This window comes from Podarcis pityusensis (genome assembly GCF_964106645.2).
Source record: "Podarcis pityusensis genome assembly, chromosome: 5".
Taxonomy (NCBI): Eukaryota; Metazoa; Chordata; class Lepidosauria; order Squamata; family Lacertidae; genus Podarcis; species Podarcis pityusensis.
The window spans coordinates 95,957,001-95,972,163 of record NC_138032.1 but is presented as its reverse complement, the minus strand read 5'-3'; the positions used below and the strand labels follow the sequence as shown (position 1 = coordinate 95,972,163).

At 41.7% G+C, this 15,163-nt stretch overlaps 1 protein-coding gene across 6 annotated transcripts in view; it reads left to right on the top strand.

Annotated features, from left to right (window-relative positions):
- The window catches only part of SCUBE1 (signal peptide, CUB domain and EGF like domain containing 1), a 202,310-nt gene that overhangs the window by 130,384 nt on the left and 56,763 nt on the right, over positions 1 to 15,163 (top strand). For all 6 annotated transcript variants that reach the window (XM_081005449.1, XM_081005448.1, XM_081005447.1 and 3 more), the window contains one exon: positions 5,518 to 5,634. In XM_081005449.1, the coding sequence (XP_080861575.1) occupies positions 5,518 to 5,634 (117 nt within the window). The remainder of the gene's footprint in view (positions 1 to 5,517; positions 5,635 to 15,163) is intronic.

Sequence of the window (15,163 nt, the reverse complement as noted above, 5' to 3'; positions counted from 1 at the left end):
ACACACACACATATTTTTATTGGTTTTTTAACATATCATTTCCAACAATCATTTAACATAACTTCTTACCTTATACAATATTTTAGACTTCGGTCAACAACCTCTGAAGATTTTCCGTTCTTTATCACTTGTTCTGCATTTCTTAATTTCTCTATTATTTTTAATTATCATTAACTAATAATGATATGATTAATAATACCATTAATTAATTATCATTAATTAATAATTCTTTTCATAGTCTTTCTTGCAATATTTCAAGTAGTCCTCCTTACAGTACTTCTTGCAGTTCATTACAATTGCTTTTCAAATAGTTCAAATATTTACTCCAATCTTCTAAGAATCTCTGGTCCCACAGGTTTCGAATCCTTCCTGTTAATTTATCTAATTCTGCATAGTCCATTAATTTTGTCTGCCATTCTTCTTTTGTCGGTAATTCTTCTTTCTTCCAGTTTTGTGCCAATAATATTCTTGCTGCCGTCATTGCATTTAAAAACGACTTACAATCCTGTCTATTAATATCATCCCCTACAATGCCAAGTAAAAATGCTTCTAGTTTTTTAATAAATGTATATTTCAATATTTTTTTCATCTCATTATATAGCTAAGTTAGCACCTTCATGACGCTATCACCGCGGGTTCAGCTCTCACTAGCATGTATGGGGAATTAAAGAGTTTTGGGGCATAACTTTACACTTGCTTACATTGAATTTAATTTGCCGTTTTACTGCCTCTTCTCTCAGTTTGGACCGATTCTTTTGGCCTGCCTCATAATCCCTTTTTGCTTTAACCACCCTGAACAATTCAGTTCCATCAGTGAACTTGGCTACCTCACTGTTCACCCTTCACTCTAGATCCTGGGTTGCCAGTGCTGTGCTCTTCCGATGCGATAGGACTACAACTCCCATCTGTCCCTACAGATGTGGGAGTTGTGTTGGCTACACCAACATTTATCATTAATGAACAATTTGTGTGTGGAACAACTCAGCCTCTCATCATTGTTGATCTTTTTATTATTTTTGTAAACCGCTTTGGGTGTTAATTTTCTTTACAATCAAGCGCTGTATAAATTTTACAAAATGAAAATAAATATATATACTGTATAGATTTATAAACGTATGCTTTTCCCACAAATAGCCTTCACCAAGGGGCTTACAGAATAGAATAGCCAAACGAGTATAGAACCTTATAAAACAATACTGCAAAGCCTCATAAAAACAATTTGAAATACAAAGCACAGTTGCAGTACGTTAAGCAACATTAAAAACCCTCAGTAAAGACCAGCAAAGATAAAATGCAGAACAATCACACTTTCAAAACTCCAGAAGAGCATCAGCAATTAAAAGCAGATAGAAATAGATAAATATTTAAAGGCCATGTGAAAGCGACTAAAGAGGTGCCCAAAATCACACCCTGGGGGAGAGGGGAGTTCTACAAAGTAGCTACAAGATTACTACTATTTTCTCATTTTGTATCTAGATCCCAAATTAAAACCTGGATTTCTAATGGTATGGAAGTCTTTGGGTTAGGAGCAGCTTGCACCACGGCTGCATACACACCACCCTGGCATCTAAGTTCAGCAGACCAGCCACACATTGCAGTTTGCAAGGCTTTCAACAACTCTTGCTTTGTAGAGTCCGGCAAAGGCAGCAAGAGTTTCCCACACTTCATATTTCCCCTTCCCCGCCCCACTCACCCGCTCAGCTTTATTCCCTTTCCCATGCTTTCTTTTCAAGTCAAGGCTTATTGGTACATTTATTGACCCTCAACTGCGGACAGTATCTCTGATTTCTTCCCATATTGTCGGCATTTATTAAAGGCATAAATCCCTCTGCTTTAACAGAAGAGGGACATTTTGTGAAATTGTTAAAATAAGAGGCGCTTCCTAGAGCCCCTTCTCTTTCTTTCTTAATTAGAATTACTTTTACGTATACACTAGCTGTTACTCTTCAGGTCTACTTATATATTCTGCTAGGGGATCAGAGGAATATTATTGCATCTACTCATTTTCGCTGGCTGTCCCCCAGCAACCTGTAACATCGCTGCTTAAGTCATGTTTGACTGATACCGATGAATTGTTGTAAAAGGCTTTTCATAAACCATAAGTAATCTATGAGTGTGAGATTTACTGCTGGTTGCAGTTCTATGCCAAATCCATAGCTTTTTGTGTTTTTTAATAATGTAGTCATTTGACATTTCTAATCATTCTGTAATGTTAAACTGCTGGTACTCCCAATAAATTGCTTTAGGTAGAAACTTTTTTTAATTCCCTGATTTTTGTATACCTGGTTTTTCTTAGAATTTATTCAGGATTATGTTTGCAATCTATTATAGCTGCTCATGGAAGACGTCCCAGGAAATTTTATTGCATAGTCACACATCAGAATTAAACATCAAAATAGACTTATTTGCAAGGGTAAGGAAGACCTACTGAATAAACCCTTTTAGTGTTAAAGTTAAACCCTTTTAGTGGCCCACTGATTAAGAACATGTTCAACACCCTCTCATTGAAATTCTTGGAGCTGAAAACAATGCTTAAGCTTTGACTAGATCTGCTTTCTCAAGATAATAAAGAGTAGGTTGGTGTCCATAAAATTAGTGAATTCTCTACATGCCCACCCTGGTTCTGTATTTTTCCACTTTTGAGCTCTTGCATGTGTACTAAATCTGCTAAATCGGGGATTTTTTGGTGGGGGCGTGGCGGTAACTTATACTCATGTCAGAAGTATGGCAGAGAGGTTCAGTTTTGTATAAGATCCATCTTAAGCCCATGTGCAAATTAATGAACAGAGCCCTATGTGATTCTTTGTGATAAAGCAGTTGGCTGGGAACAGGCCTGCTCAAAGAGCTGCACCTTTAAAGAGGAATTCTAGGGTTTCTCTCCCCGCCCCTCTTTCTAAAGAGTCGATACTCATGCCGTTGAAACTGTATTTAATTTCAAAAAGTGGTTTGCATGGGGCCTTACTGTTCAAGAAAAACAGGCTCCAAACCTTGTTATATACTTCTCTGTATTGCCCTATACTACTTCTTGTTATATCCTAACCTGGATTGTCTGATCAGATACCTGCCAAATAGGTATCTTTATCTCAGGGTCATGGATTCGAGTCCCATGTTTGGCAAAAGGTTTCTGCATTGCAAGGGGTTAGACATAGATGACCATTGGAATCCCTTCCAACTCGGCAGTTCCATGAAACATACTGAGTTTGAGCCATATGAATGTCATAACCATTTCAATTCTGTCTAAGTACAATGGAATGGAATATACAAAAGACAAGAGGGCAACACTGATCTGGAACCCCCATGTGGTGGGTTGGCAGGGGAAACATGTTGGATGGGGAAAGCGTTAATAACCTCTACTGCTGATCTCTACATTTCTCCTCCAGATTGCCTCTCCTGAAGCTGCTTCACCATAGAAGTGATTGTTAGAGTTTTATGTAATATGTTGGGTCATAAGTCTAAGTTCAAGTCTAACACATCTTGCAGATAATGCAAATAATCCAAGGATCTTTTATAAACATGAGTTAAGAATGGCTTTATGGAAAGCCTTGGGATGATGAACTGCAATCAGTCGCCTTCTAGATGAAATTTCCTCTGCCACACATGGGAGAAACTTAGAAATCCCTTCCGCGGAAGGTAACATTCAACTATGTTTCACTCAGAGCAACTTATTGAAATGAATGGACATGCAGTAACTTAGGCATGTTTATTCATTTCAGTGCTGTACTCTGAGTAAAACTCTGTCTCAAAATTGCTAGCAGCATATTGGCATTTATGGCTCTTGTAAACATGGTACCGCATGCTTTGCTAATTTCTTCTTGTAGCATTCAGATTCCTATAGCAAAATGTGTGTCAGAACATCATTGTGCTGAGTTTCCCTGTCCCCACCCCCTTGGCTGCCACTTTTGGCAAAAGGGAAACTTGAAGCACATCCCATCCCATGACTTGTTTTGTAGGGTTAAAGGTAAAGGGACCCCTGACTGTTAGGTCCAGTCGTGGACAACTCTGGGGTTGTGGCATTCATCTCGCTTTACTGGCCGAGGGAGCCGGCGTACAGCTTCCGGGTCATGTGGCCAGCATGACTAAGCCGCTTCTGGCGAACCAGAGCAGCGCACGGAAACGCCGTTTACCTTCCCGCCGGAGCGGTACCTATTTATCTACTTGCACTGATGTGCTTTCGAACTGCTAGGTTGGCAGGAGCAGGGACCGAGCAACGGGAGCTCACCCCATCATGGGGATTCGAACCTCCGATTGGCAAGCCCTAGGCTCTGTGGTTTAACCCACAGCGCCACCCGCGCTGTAGGGTTAGTAGGTGTTAATAGGGAAGAAAGGAAGAGGAGATGGGGGAAGAATGTCTCGTTAAGGACCAAGAAACAACTACTAGATAAAAACACAGTTTAGCCCAATGAGTAAAATCAACACAGTTACTGCTCTTGTTTACTGATTCATTTTACTGCTGCTTATTATTTACTTCACAAACACTATACACTTGCATGTATTCTGCCATTATTATTATTTTATTGTATTGTAATGAAGTTGCACTTTTCATGGAATGAGACCTAATACCCATTCCTCATTATTGCAAAAGTTATAAAAAAGTGTTGCAGCTTTCCCTTCCCTGTGTTTGCCCAACCACCATTTGACATCCTACAAGCACTGGGAAATTTCAATGACACAGCTTGGAATGGGTTCAGTGACCTCAATTATGCCCTCCCCACCCACTCCAAACTCCTTTCAATTTGCAAAAAGCTTTAAGTGGACAAAACCCAGATGCCTTTTGCTTGTAGTTCAGTAAGAACAGATTGGGCATGTAGATTCCTGTCAAAGTGATGTATGTAGTTCATTTTCCATTAACTCTTTCTGTAAATGAAAGGATTTGAAAATTTCAATTTCAAGTCCAGTGCTGTGCTTTGATTTTCTGTGGCTCCATCCCTCCCAATAGTGTATCAAGAGCAATCTCCCCCACCCCCCAATGAATATTGAAAAGCCATCTCTGGATAATGGCTTTGCAAATATAAGCTCTGCAGAAATCGCAGGGTCTTGGCTCCACATAATATGTTTTGGGTGGGGTATGACTGCTTGAGTCTGTTTTAAAATGTAATATGTTGTTAGCTGAAGCAGTAGCCTTTCAAAATCTGCATTTAAAAATCTTCCTTACTCTCTTCTTTATTCCTCATTCTAAATATGTCTATTGGAAGTAAAGCCCATTAATTTCAGTGGGCCTTTCCAGTAAGAAAACAGTTCTTACAGTTCTTACCCATCAAATTCCTTGGGACTTATTTTCAAGTCAACATGCATACAGTTTGCAGTTGAAGTTTAAGACAGTCATAAAGCCCTTGTGATAAACATAAGAGGCATATTGATGTTGCATGCTTAAGGACAGATTGCTTACATGGCTTTGTAACGTTATGCAGGATACTTAGAGGACTACAATGTGTTGTGTTATTCTCTCCCTCTTTCCCTCCTTACTCCTTCCCTCCCTACTCCTTCTCTCTCTTTCTCTGTCTTTCTTTCATTTCTCAGAAACATGTGCTGTCAATAATGGAGGCTGTGACCGCACTTGCAAGGATACAGCAACAGGAGTACGCTGCAGCTGTCCGGTTGGATTCAACCTACAACCTGATGGGAAAACATGCAAAGGTCAGCTTCTGTTTGCTTTTCAATGCATCATTTCCCTTTAGCAGTTTCAGTACCAGAGGTTAAATGTACAGATATATAATTGACACACAGACCTGAAGGATCTTAACCATGGGTAGGCAAACTAAGGCCCAGGGGCCGGATGCGGTCCAATCGCTTTCTCAATCCGGTCCGCGGACGGTCCAGGAATCAGCGTGTTTTTGCATGAGTAGAATGTGTCCTTTTATTTAAAATGCATCTCTGGGTTATTTGTGGGGCATAGGAAATCGTTCATCCCCCCCCCCCAAAAAAAATATATAGTCCAGCCCCTCACAATGTCTGAGGGACAGTGGACCGGCCCCCTGCTGAAAAAGTTTGCTGACCCCTGATCTTAACACTGCAATAAGCAATCACAACTTGGCTGTATAGTTTCACCTGCTATCTCTGGGTTTTTTTGTTGTTGTTACAAACTAGTTTTTTGTGTTGTGTCCCTGATGTTCTTCTAAATTATCTATTATGTCCTTTGGATAATTACACTGGTGGGTGAAGAATTACAATAGAAATCTCTCTATATTTTAATTTTCACATAATGTTTCTGAAACCTAGTGAAGTGTTTTTTTTTCTGATGAAGCGGAAATGATTTGAAGGTATAGATTCCAACTTGGAAAACTACAAATTTGTGTGAGTTATGCAAAGTCTGAAAAATAAAGATATTCAGAAGGTATTAATGGCCAGTTTGAAACAATAAAAATTTGAGGCCAAAGCTAAGATTCTTAGAGAGCTGTATGACAAGTAACAATATGTGTGTGTGTTTGAGTGTACACAGACAGATATTCATAAATTTATATATTTGCTACTGTGATGGACAGTGGCTCACCAGGGTGTTCAATGGAAGTCTTTCCCAAACTTGCTAACTAGAGATTCTTCTAGCTGGAGATATCAGCGAACAGGCTTGGCACCTTCTGCTTGCAGAAAATGTGCTCTTCCACTGGCCTCTGTAGGCCCTCTGTTTGCCACATCTTGAAAAATGTGGGGTGGTCATCACAGTAAAATCGATAAGTGAATGGCACACATCTTGAAAGGTTGCTTATAGCCCTGTCTGAAGACCTACTATATATTTATCAACATATAAGAGCTTAGGGTGGAATTTACTAACATCACAAAGGGGTCACATATAATGAATAATGGACTTCTATGATCATTTAAAGATTGATATACAGGTGATTGGCTCCTGTGCTTCATTGAATTTGTGGTTTTTAAAAAAATAATAATGTTGTTTTTGCATTTTACATTTTTCTATTTACACATCATACTTTACCATCCTACATAATTTCTGTGCAGACTTCCTAACCTGACCTTCCATGGAATTCTTGATAAACCTAGCATTGCTGTTTATCAGTTTATTAGTCCACCCTACTTTCCCATTCTAATCCCTCATTGTAATCAACTGTTGTTCACAACATTATCCCTACTTGTAGATTGATTTTAGTATATATATTTTTTAATATTCTGCAAAACTGTCCCTCTCATCCTTTGTCTTTGTTCATCTGGATTCCTTATTTTGACAGTCATATGTGCAAGTTCTGCGAGTTCTGTCAATTTGTACAGCCATTGTTCTTTGGTGGGGGTTTCTCTTTATTTCCAACTTCTAGTATACACTATTCTGGCTGCTAAAGAAATAAGTTTCATAAAGAAATGAGCTGTGTGTCTTCCTAGGGATCTCATCACCAATTATTACTAATAGAAAGGCTTCAGGTTTTTTTTTTGAAAATGTGATTTGAAGAATTCTTTTGAGCTCATCATAGACCATCTCCCTGTATTTTGGGGCATGTTTCCACTGCCACCACATATGTATGAAAGATCCCTCAGCCTCTGAACATTGCCAACACAATTTGGACCCTCTTTTGTACATTTTAACAAGTTTACTGGGAATTAAGTACTACCTGTAAAACATTTTTTGTATTTTTTTTCTTTATCAAATAGCAAGCTGAAAAGTTCATAGTTTTCCCCCAAAATTTCTCCCAAACCAAAATGTCAATGTTCTGTCCAAGAGCTTTAGCCCATTGTGTCATTATGGCTTTGACCATTTTCTCTTTGGTCTCCCGTTCTAGTAAAAATTTATAAAGTTTGGATATTAATTTTTTGTTGTTTCCCAATACCGTTTTCCGATCCTCCTTCCAAAAATCCTTTTTCTTTATCTTTTCGGAAAACCTCCTTTAATTGAAAGTATCGAAACCAATCTGAGACATACCGGTAGTTTTGTACATCTTCTCTTTTTTTTAGTCCTCTAGTACCCTCTCTAAGCTCAAGGAGGTCCTTGTACAGTGGTGCCTCGCAAGACGAAATTAATTCGTTCTGCGAGTTTTTTCGTCTTGCGAGTTTTTTCGTCTTGCGAAGCACGGTTTCAATTTTTTCAAAAAAATCTTCAAAAACCTCAAAAAAGGCTACCATACCGCATGCTATGAGTTGCTCCCCGAAGTCAAGTCGCAACTGCACCTCTTCAAGCAATGCACCCTGTATTACTGTAACGGTTTTAAGAAAAAGGAAACAAACTTGCAAGACGTTTCCGTCTTGCGAAGCAAGCCCATAGGGAAATTCGTCTCGCGAAGCAACTCAAAAAACGAAAAACTCTTTCGTCTTGCGAGTTTTTCGTCTTGAGAGGCATTCGTCTTGCGAGGTACCACTGTATGTACCCCAGTTCTTATTCGTGTTTACATTCGTAGCTGCCACTGCCTCAATGGGGGATATCCACCAGGGGCCCTTTCTTTCTAGGAGGTCTTTATATCTTGCCCAAACGCGGTATAGGTTCTTTCTTATCACGTGGTTGTGGAATCCCTTGTGCACTTTAGTTTTGTCATAATATAGGTAAGTGTGCCATCCATACACCAAATCAAATCCTTCTAAGTCCAGAGTATTTACGTTTTTCAGCTCCACCCAATCAGTCTTACGTGCAACACAAGCAAGCCGCCTCATAGTACATTTTCAGGTCTTTGTGGTAATATAATTTGTTGAAAGCAACTCAGAGTAGCTGGGGCAACCCCCCGCAAAACCCTACTTCTAAAGGTTGGAGGACTCTGGATCAGAATGGCATGTTCAGTAGGGCATAAACTGAGGCAAGGGATTTAAACCCTAATCAGTTTCCCAGACTTGGCATTTTGTATGCTATACAGTAGCTAGTATAGAATCCTTTAGCTATGGTGTTTTTCTACAGTCTTCTATTCAAAACATGGGCTTTCTGTCTTGTACAAAGCTTAGCTTTGATTTCATTGCTGATCTTCGGATGGAAGATCTTTCCTATAATTGATCTGATTCTTTAAGGAACAACTGTAGTAGGAAAGGACATCAAAGACCCCGGTATTATTGGTTGTCTTTTAGGACTGGCATATTGCATAGTGACTTGATTCTGCATTATGCTAAATAGAAGACAATGCTGTAATGATTGGTATACTATTTATAATCAAAATTTTGGCTTAGTTGAAGAGACAAGGGGCTGATTCATGCCACTGTGTACATCATAATGTCTTAACTTATCTGTGATTTACCGTAATTGAATGGGTCAACTCCCTTTGTTGGAAAACATGGTGTTTGAGATGACGTTTGGGATGTATGAAAGCAATGTAAAACAACTAGAAGTTGTTTTATTCCCTAAGCAAGCCAAGGAATTAAAGTAATTGTAAGTGCACCCTGAGACAGGGAAGCTCAACTTCATGTATCCATTGTTGGGGTCTAGGCAGGCCATGATTGACCTGAATGAAGAACTTGGGCTTGTGGTGCATAGCTCTGTGTTGATCCAGTGTGTGGCAACTGTAAAAAGGGGTTGCTGGATTCCATGTTATATTAGAAAAGGGATCAAAGGTAAAACTGTCAATATCGCAATGCCTCTGTACAAATCCGTGGTGCGACCGTACTGCTGTGTCTCACTGGTACTGCAGCACTGGTAAAGGTGCAGAAAAGGACAACCAAGAGGATCAAGGGAAGGGAGCAACTCCCTTGTGAAGAAAGGGACATAACAGGTATATAAGGTTATGTATGGTGTGGAGAAAGCGGTTAAAGGGATGTTTACCCCATCTCTCATAACATTAGACCTTGGGTCGTTCAATGAAGTCAAGACAGACAAAAGCAAGGACTCGTTCACATACAGTTTGGAATTCACTGCCAGAAGATATGGCCATCAGGATTAGGAAGAAAATATGTCTGTCCGCAGTTATAAGTCCTGCTTCCTGGAGGCACCAGTTTGGCCGCTGCAGGAGAGAATGGTGGGCGAGGTGCACCTTCTGTTGTTCTCAAGTCCTCATCCATCATTGCAGGAACCCAAGCTGTGGAACAGAATGAATTGCATTGGGTAACATCCATGCGTTTTCATAGGAGGTTAAACAATACAGTTGATCCTGTTTATTGAAAAGGGTTGTCACTGCTATCTCTCAGGATTTTCGAAATAAATCGTACCTTGGATTTTCCTGGAAATTGATATTTATTGTGGTGCATTTTTCTTACATATGTTTTATTTATTTAGGACAGAATTCAGTTATGACCACCGAGGGGCTCTAGTTTATGGCTGAAGCCGCCCTGTGGAATGTAAGAAGCAACCAAAATGTGACAGAGCAAGGGAGGAGCACATTTATGCCTAATCCTATTCCTGCCCACCAAAAAAAAGGGTTGAGCAAGGCCCCTCCCCCACACTGCCACAACAGAGTGTAGGATATATTGTGGATCAGCACACAAGTTATATAAATCCCACCCACCTACAGGGAGACCAGAATTCCGATAATAGGTGCCTCAGGTTGTGTACAGTCATAGTACACACAGGAGAACTCTGGGGATAAGAAGCAGAAAGAGGGAGCCCTTTGCACAGACGGGCTTTCTTCGGACTGCTCGGAGGAATTCGAACATGTGACTAACTCTTCTCTGCCTAGAACCCTAACAGGTACCTGCCCTTCAAATGCCAGACGCAAGCACCCAACCACAGCCCCTGTCCAAAGAAAGGGACAAAGTGCCCCATACAGGTAAGCAATGGGAGGGAGCAACTGTGCTGTGGTGTACAATTGCAGCAACCCTGTCCCATGTTCTGCCCTTTCTTTTGCCCAAACTGAGCTGTTGTGAGACTCTTCTCCCCAAAGAGCTGGGAGCAGGGTCTGTTAGGCAGGGCGAGCCCTCAGCGTCAACCGCTCACGAGCGATTTTGCCTTGCAGAACCACAGCCCCGACCCGCGGAGGAGAGCGAGCTGCCACTGCATACAGTGTTCAGCTGCAATCACCAAAGGAGAATCATGGCCTTAGTCCCTGCCTTTCTCATGGACTCAGAAGGCACTACCCCACTCCCTCCTCACAAGAGCTGGAGCCACGAGGGACTCTGCGCCTGCTCCTCTGTTCCGGGTTGAGCCGCTGTCCCAGGCATGGGAGCCCTGCTGGTGGTTAGTGACCCCGTATGTGTGCCTTTCCCTTTCAGGATCTCCTGCATCCTGGATGCTGTTCAATATAGACTTTGTGTCTGCCACTTGTCTTGTTTCTTTGTCGCTTGGGGTTGGTAGGGAGGGATCTTTCTCTCTTCCTTTCTCTCTGACTTCAAAATGGGACTCGGAGGCGGGAAGCTTGATGCTGTCAAGGCCAGTGGCCCCTCCACACTCTCCTCATGCCCACTGCCTGGTCTGTGAGGGACTGGACCTGTTAGAGGAGTGGGTACTGTTCGCATGGTGTCTTCATGTGGGGTCCTTCCTCACCATTTCTGGCAGGGAGTCATGCCCTGGAATTGAAACATGGACCCCCTGTTCCACCAGGCTATGACTTTTCTTGCGGCGCACACTCTCAGGGTGTTGATGACTTAGTTTGTGGGGAGACAAATGCCTCGTGGTGTGTCTGCTATGGCTGTGTTCGTAGGACACATCTGTTCTTTCTGCAATATGGCTTTGAGTCCAAGGAGCTCCTTCTCTTTTGCCTCTGACAAGATGGTTGCTGGCCAGGCATGTGAAAAGTAGGTGTGGCCTGCCCAAAGTGCACACCTGTCCCGAGGGAGCTGTCTGGGTGCTGTGGCATCTCTCATTCCTTCCCTTTGTGTGTTGTGATCACAAGCAGTGTGTGGTATACAAGGAATTATCCATATGTATGCTGGGGTGCCTACAACGCTTGGGTGTTGTGGCCTGTGTCACACAATGGATGGTGCCATAGCATCGTTATATCTGGTAGTTTGCATGTTGTATTTGGGGTGGAGTGGAAGGACATAATGGGATGTCTGTCTCACTGTCAGCATGAGTGAATTGGCCGGATCCAGCTGACGTGGGGCACCATTGCCATTTGTCCACTTCCTCTCCACAAGCTCTCCACTTTATCTCCAGAACATGACCACACTGTGATTGGTGGTGGGTCCTGGCAGGGTTGTCATGGGCATGGGAATGAGGTGGGGTTGTTGCTGACAAATTCTCTGGGTCCTTGAGCTCATTGGAAACAGACACCAATTCAACTCATACAGAGAGCATACAAAACTGTCAATAGCTACAAAAGACGTTGTCCCTGCAAGAAGCTGAGAGTCAACAAAAGTCTTGCATAGTCTGGCGAGGACTGTTGTGTGGCATGCTCCGACCCTTTCCTGATTTTGTAGACTGTGACACTCGTTTGAGGCCGGGGGGGGGTGGGACAGAGGTACCGTGGGGGTGTCATCCTTTGAGTCCAAGGATGGCAGAAGAGCTGTGACCTCTGGCCAATAAGGTTATGAGGAAGTAGCCTGAACCTCGTCTTATCTGAGTTCTCAGGTGTGCACAGCAAGGTCCCAACTTCATGGGTCATGGTGGTTGCACCATTCTGTGCTTTGCACAGCTCTGTTTTTCCCTGTCTTGTTCTGGGCTGGATACATGTAAGGCATGGCAGGTGTTGCGTTAGCATGGCGACATTGGATTACTCTCCATAGTGTATTGGAGCATATGATTGCCCTATTTACTTATTTGCTTGTTTAATTAAAGTAGCTTTATACCCACCTAGGGTGGTTATATTTATACCTTGCTTTTCAGCCAAAGTGGCTTCAAATCAAAGATACAGTGTTAGATGCTAGGGACACATGGGTGTATGTATGACATTTTCTTGTCAGAATGATGAAGGGGCTGCGTTATAAAACTATATTTTTAGGTCATCAGAGAAAAGAATTATCGCCAAGTAAAAGGTATAGCTCAGCTTCCCTCTGTGTGTATATGCAGAGATGGTGATATTTATGTGACATGACATCAATTTCTTTTGGATTCATCAGCTTCAGAGTACACAACTCCTGGGTTGTATGTGGAGGGGAGTTTGTATAAAGTGTGCAGGGTAGAGTCTGTTCCAGACTGTGCAAGCATAATAATTTTCCACAAATGGCCTTGGATAATGAGCGTCTCCATCTGTCTTCCTCATCTAGACCATGGTACTAAAACTGTGTCACTACCATCCCCAGTATTTTCCATCTCAGGACAAATGCATCCTATCCTACAATATCATCAGTGTGGTACATTCAATTGATTCATAATTATTCTCCCAGTTAGTGATGTTCCTGAGTAAGTGTTTAGTCCTAATGTAGCCAAAATGGCTCCACACATATAAAAGAGCAAGGTATCAACAGAATTGAGGGGATCCCACGGTTTGCAGAAGGACAAAATACATTTAGGGGGAAAACATAAGAAGGTAGCTTTCCCCTGCCCTCCGCTGAAAGCCAAGACAATGAAGATTGGACATGCTCAGTGGTAGGAGAATTCTTACCTCCTGGGAAGGGGAAAAGGAATGTAACTTCCTGGAGGATGGCCTGGCTGATTGGCACTCCACACCACAACATTTTGTTGCAGATTGAGATGTTTAAGTAATGTTCAACACAGTGAGATGTACTTCTGAATAAATATGCATAGGAAGAGGTTGAACTTTATGTTTTGTCTTGCGGTGGCAGGGTGAAATAAGGCAAGCTTTGGAGTTCGGGGCCTACTGCTGTTCTTTAGTAAGCAATGGGCTTTCAAGGGGAAATAAAGAAGGAGGCTAAACTGCGTTTTGAAGTAATGTGTAACTATATATTTATTTTGGTCAACGACCAGTAGAGAAATTGAAGCAATGCACATCAGCATCTAAATGGGAGACCCAGTATGACCAAAAGGTCCAGAACCTAAAATTAACTGCCAGAACGTAGAGCAAGTAACATTTCTGATGGGGATTCTCTTGAGCACTTTGGACAAAACAACAAATATGGGAGAAATATTGGAAGGGCAGATTGTGAACAACCGTCTTTTCAGAAACCTTACAGGACACCAGAACAAGAACACCCAGCTGCAAGGATCGTGCACCCCAAAAAGGTAAGCAAGGGAGAACTCCATGCCTCTAAAGGATGACTGTTATAAATTTCTCCCATATACATAAGACCCTGGCAGCATGTGGCTGAACGACCCTTCCTCTCTCAACAGCTACAGCTACAAGGAACAGAGGTTAAGCATACACTGCAAAAGAGACATTGCATGCAAGTAAGCTTTCACTACAAACCAGTGAAAGCAAGTGAAACCCTGCTGTCTTTCGCCACAAGCACAAGAGACCCCACTGCTGCTGACTAATCCCTTTTACCATAGGAATGGAATTTTCTGAAAATCTCAGAGTTAAACTTACCTGCACTGGGTTGTTTTTTGTTTTTTTCTAATTCCCGTCTTGCTCTTGGATCTCAACAAAAAATGAATTGTTTTTACTGGTTCTGCTAAAAACAAAAACAATTCTTGGATTATTATACATATTTTTATACATATTCATACACATCTACACATCGGGGTTCCCAATGTAACCGGCACATAAGAGATACAACAATGAACATAACTGCAAATTCCTGAAAACAGAGAGGGGAAGGAAAGAAGCTCCGTCAGTCAATGCAGTCATCTCAGTTCCTTGTTAACCTGTGGCAGCCCCCACCTCTTTTGACACTTGTACTTCCAGCTTAGTGGGCATTGATCCACAAATTCTTGGCTTCTGTGCAATTTCCTTGCCAGGTGCTGGCTTCATTCTTAATCTGCCCTGACTGAAATATATAGAGTCTAATCAGTTGAGCATTTAATCACATTAGACACAACATGTATAACTGACAGAGCAGGAGATTTATTGGATATAAGCTGATTTAAGAGTGGAAATTCATAAGGAGCTCTGAACACAGTGAGATTGCAGTGCCAGCAGCAGCCTCAGGAAATTCAGAGCTAGGTTTCCTCGGGCATTAATTTGGGCAAGGGAGGGAGGTGGAATTGGTATCAATTATCCTTATTGTTCTAAATAAGATTATTACGTCGTTTGAATAACTGTGATGTTTATTAACTTGGTTCTCTTAATTCCTGGCTGCTTAGAACGTCCTGCGGTCATGTTCTGAAACTATGTTTTTTCTCTCTTTTATGGGCTAAATCTAGACTCATTTTCTTAGGACCAGCCTTGGATTGACAGGTGGAGGGGCAGGGGGCTCTTCTTTCCCTGACATCTTGGCATATGTCCTGGGCAGAAAGAGAAATTAGAACTTTGCATCTTGAAGTTGCCAAAGAATATTTGAGTTATGAAGCTTCCCTCATCGGAGCAATATGTAGTTGAGTTTT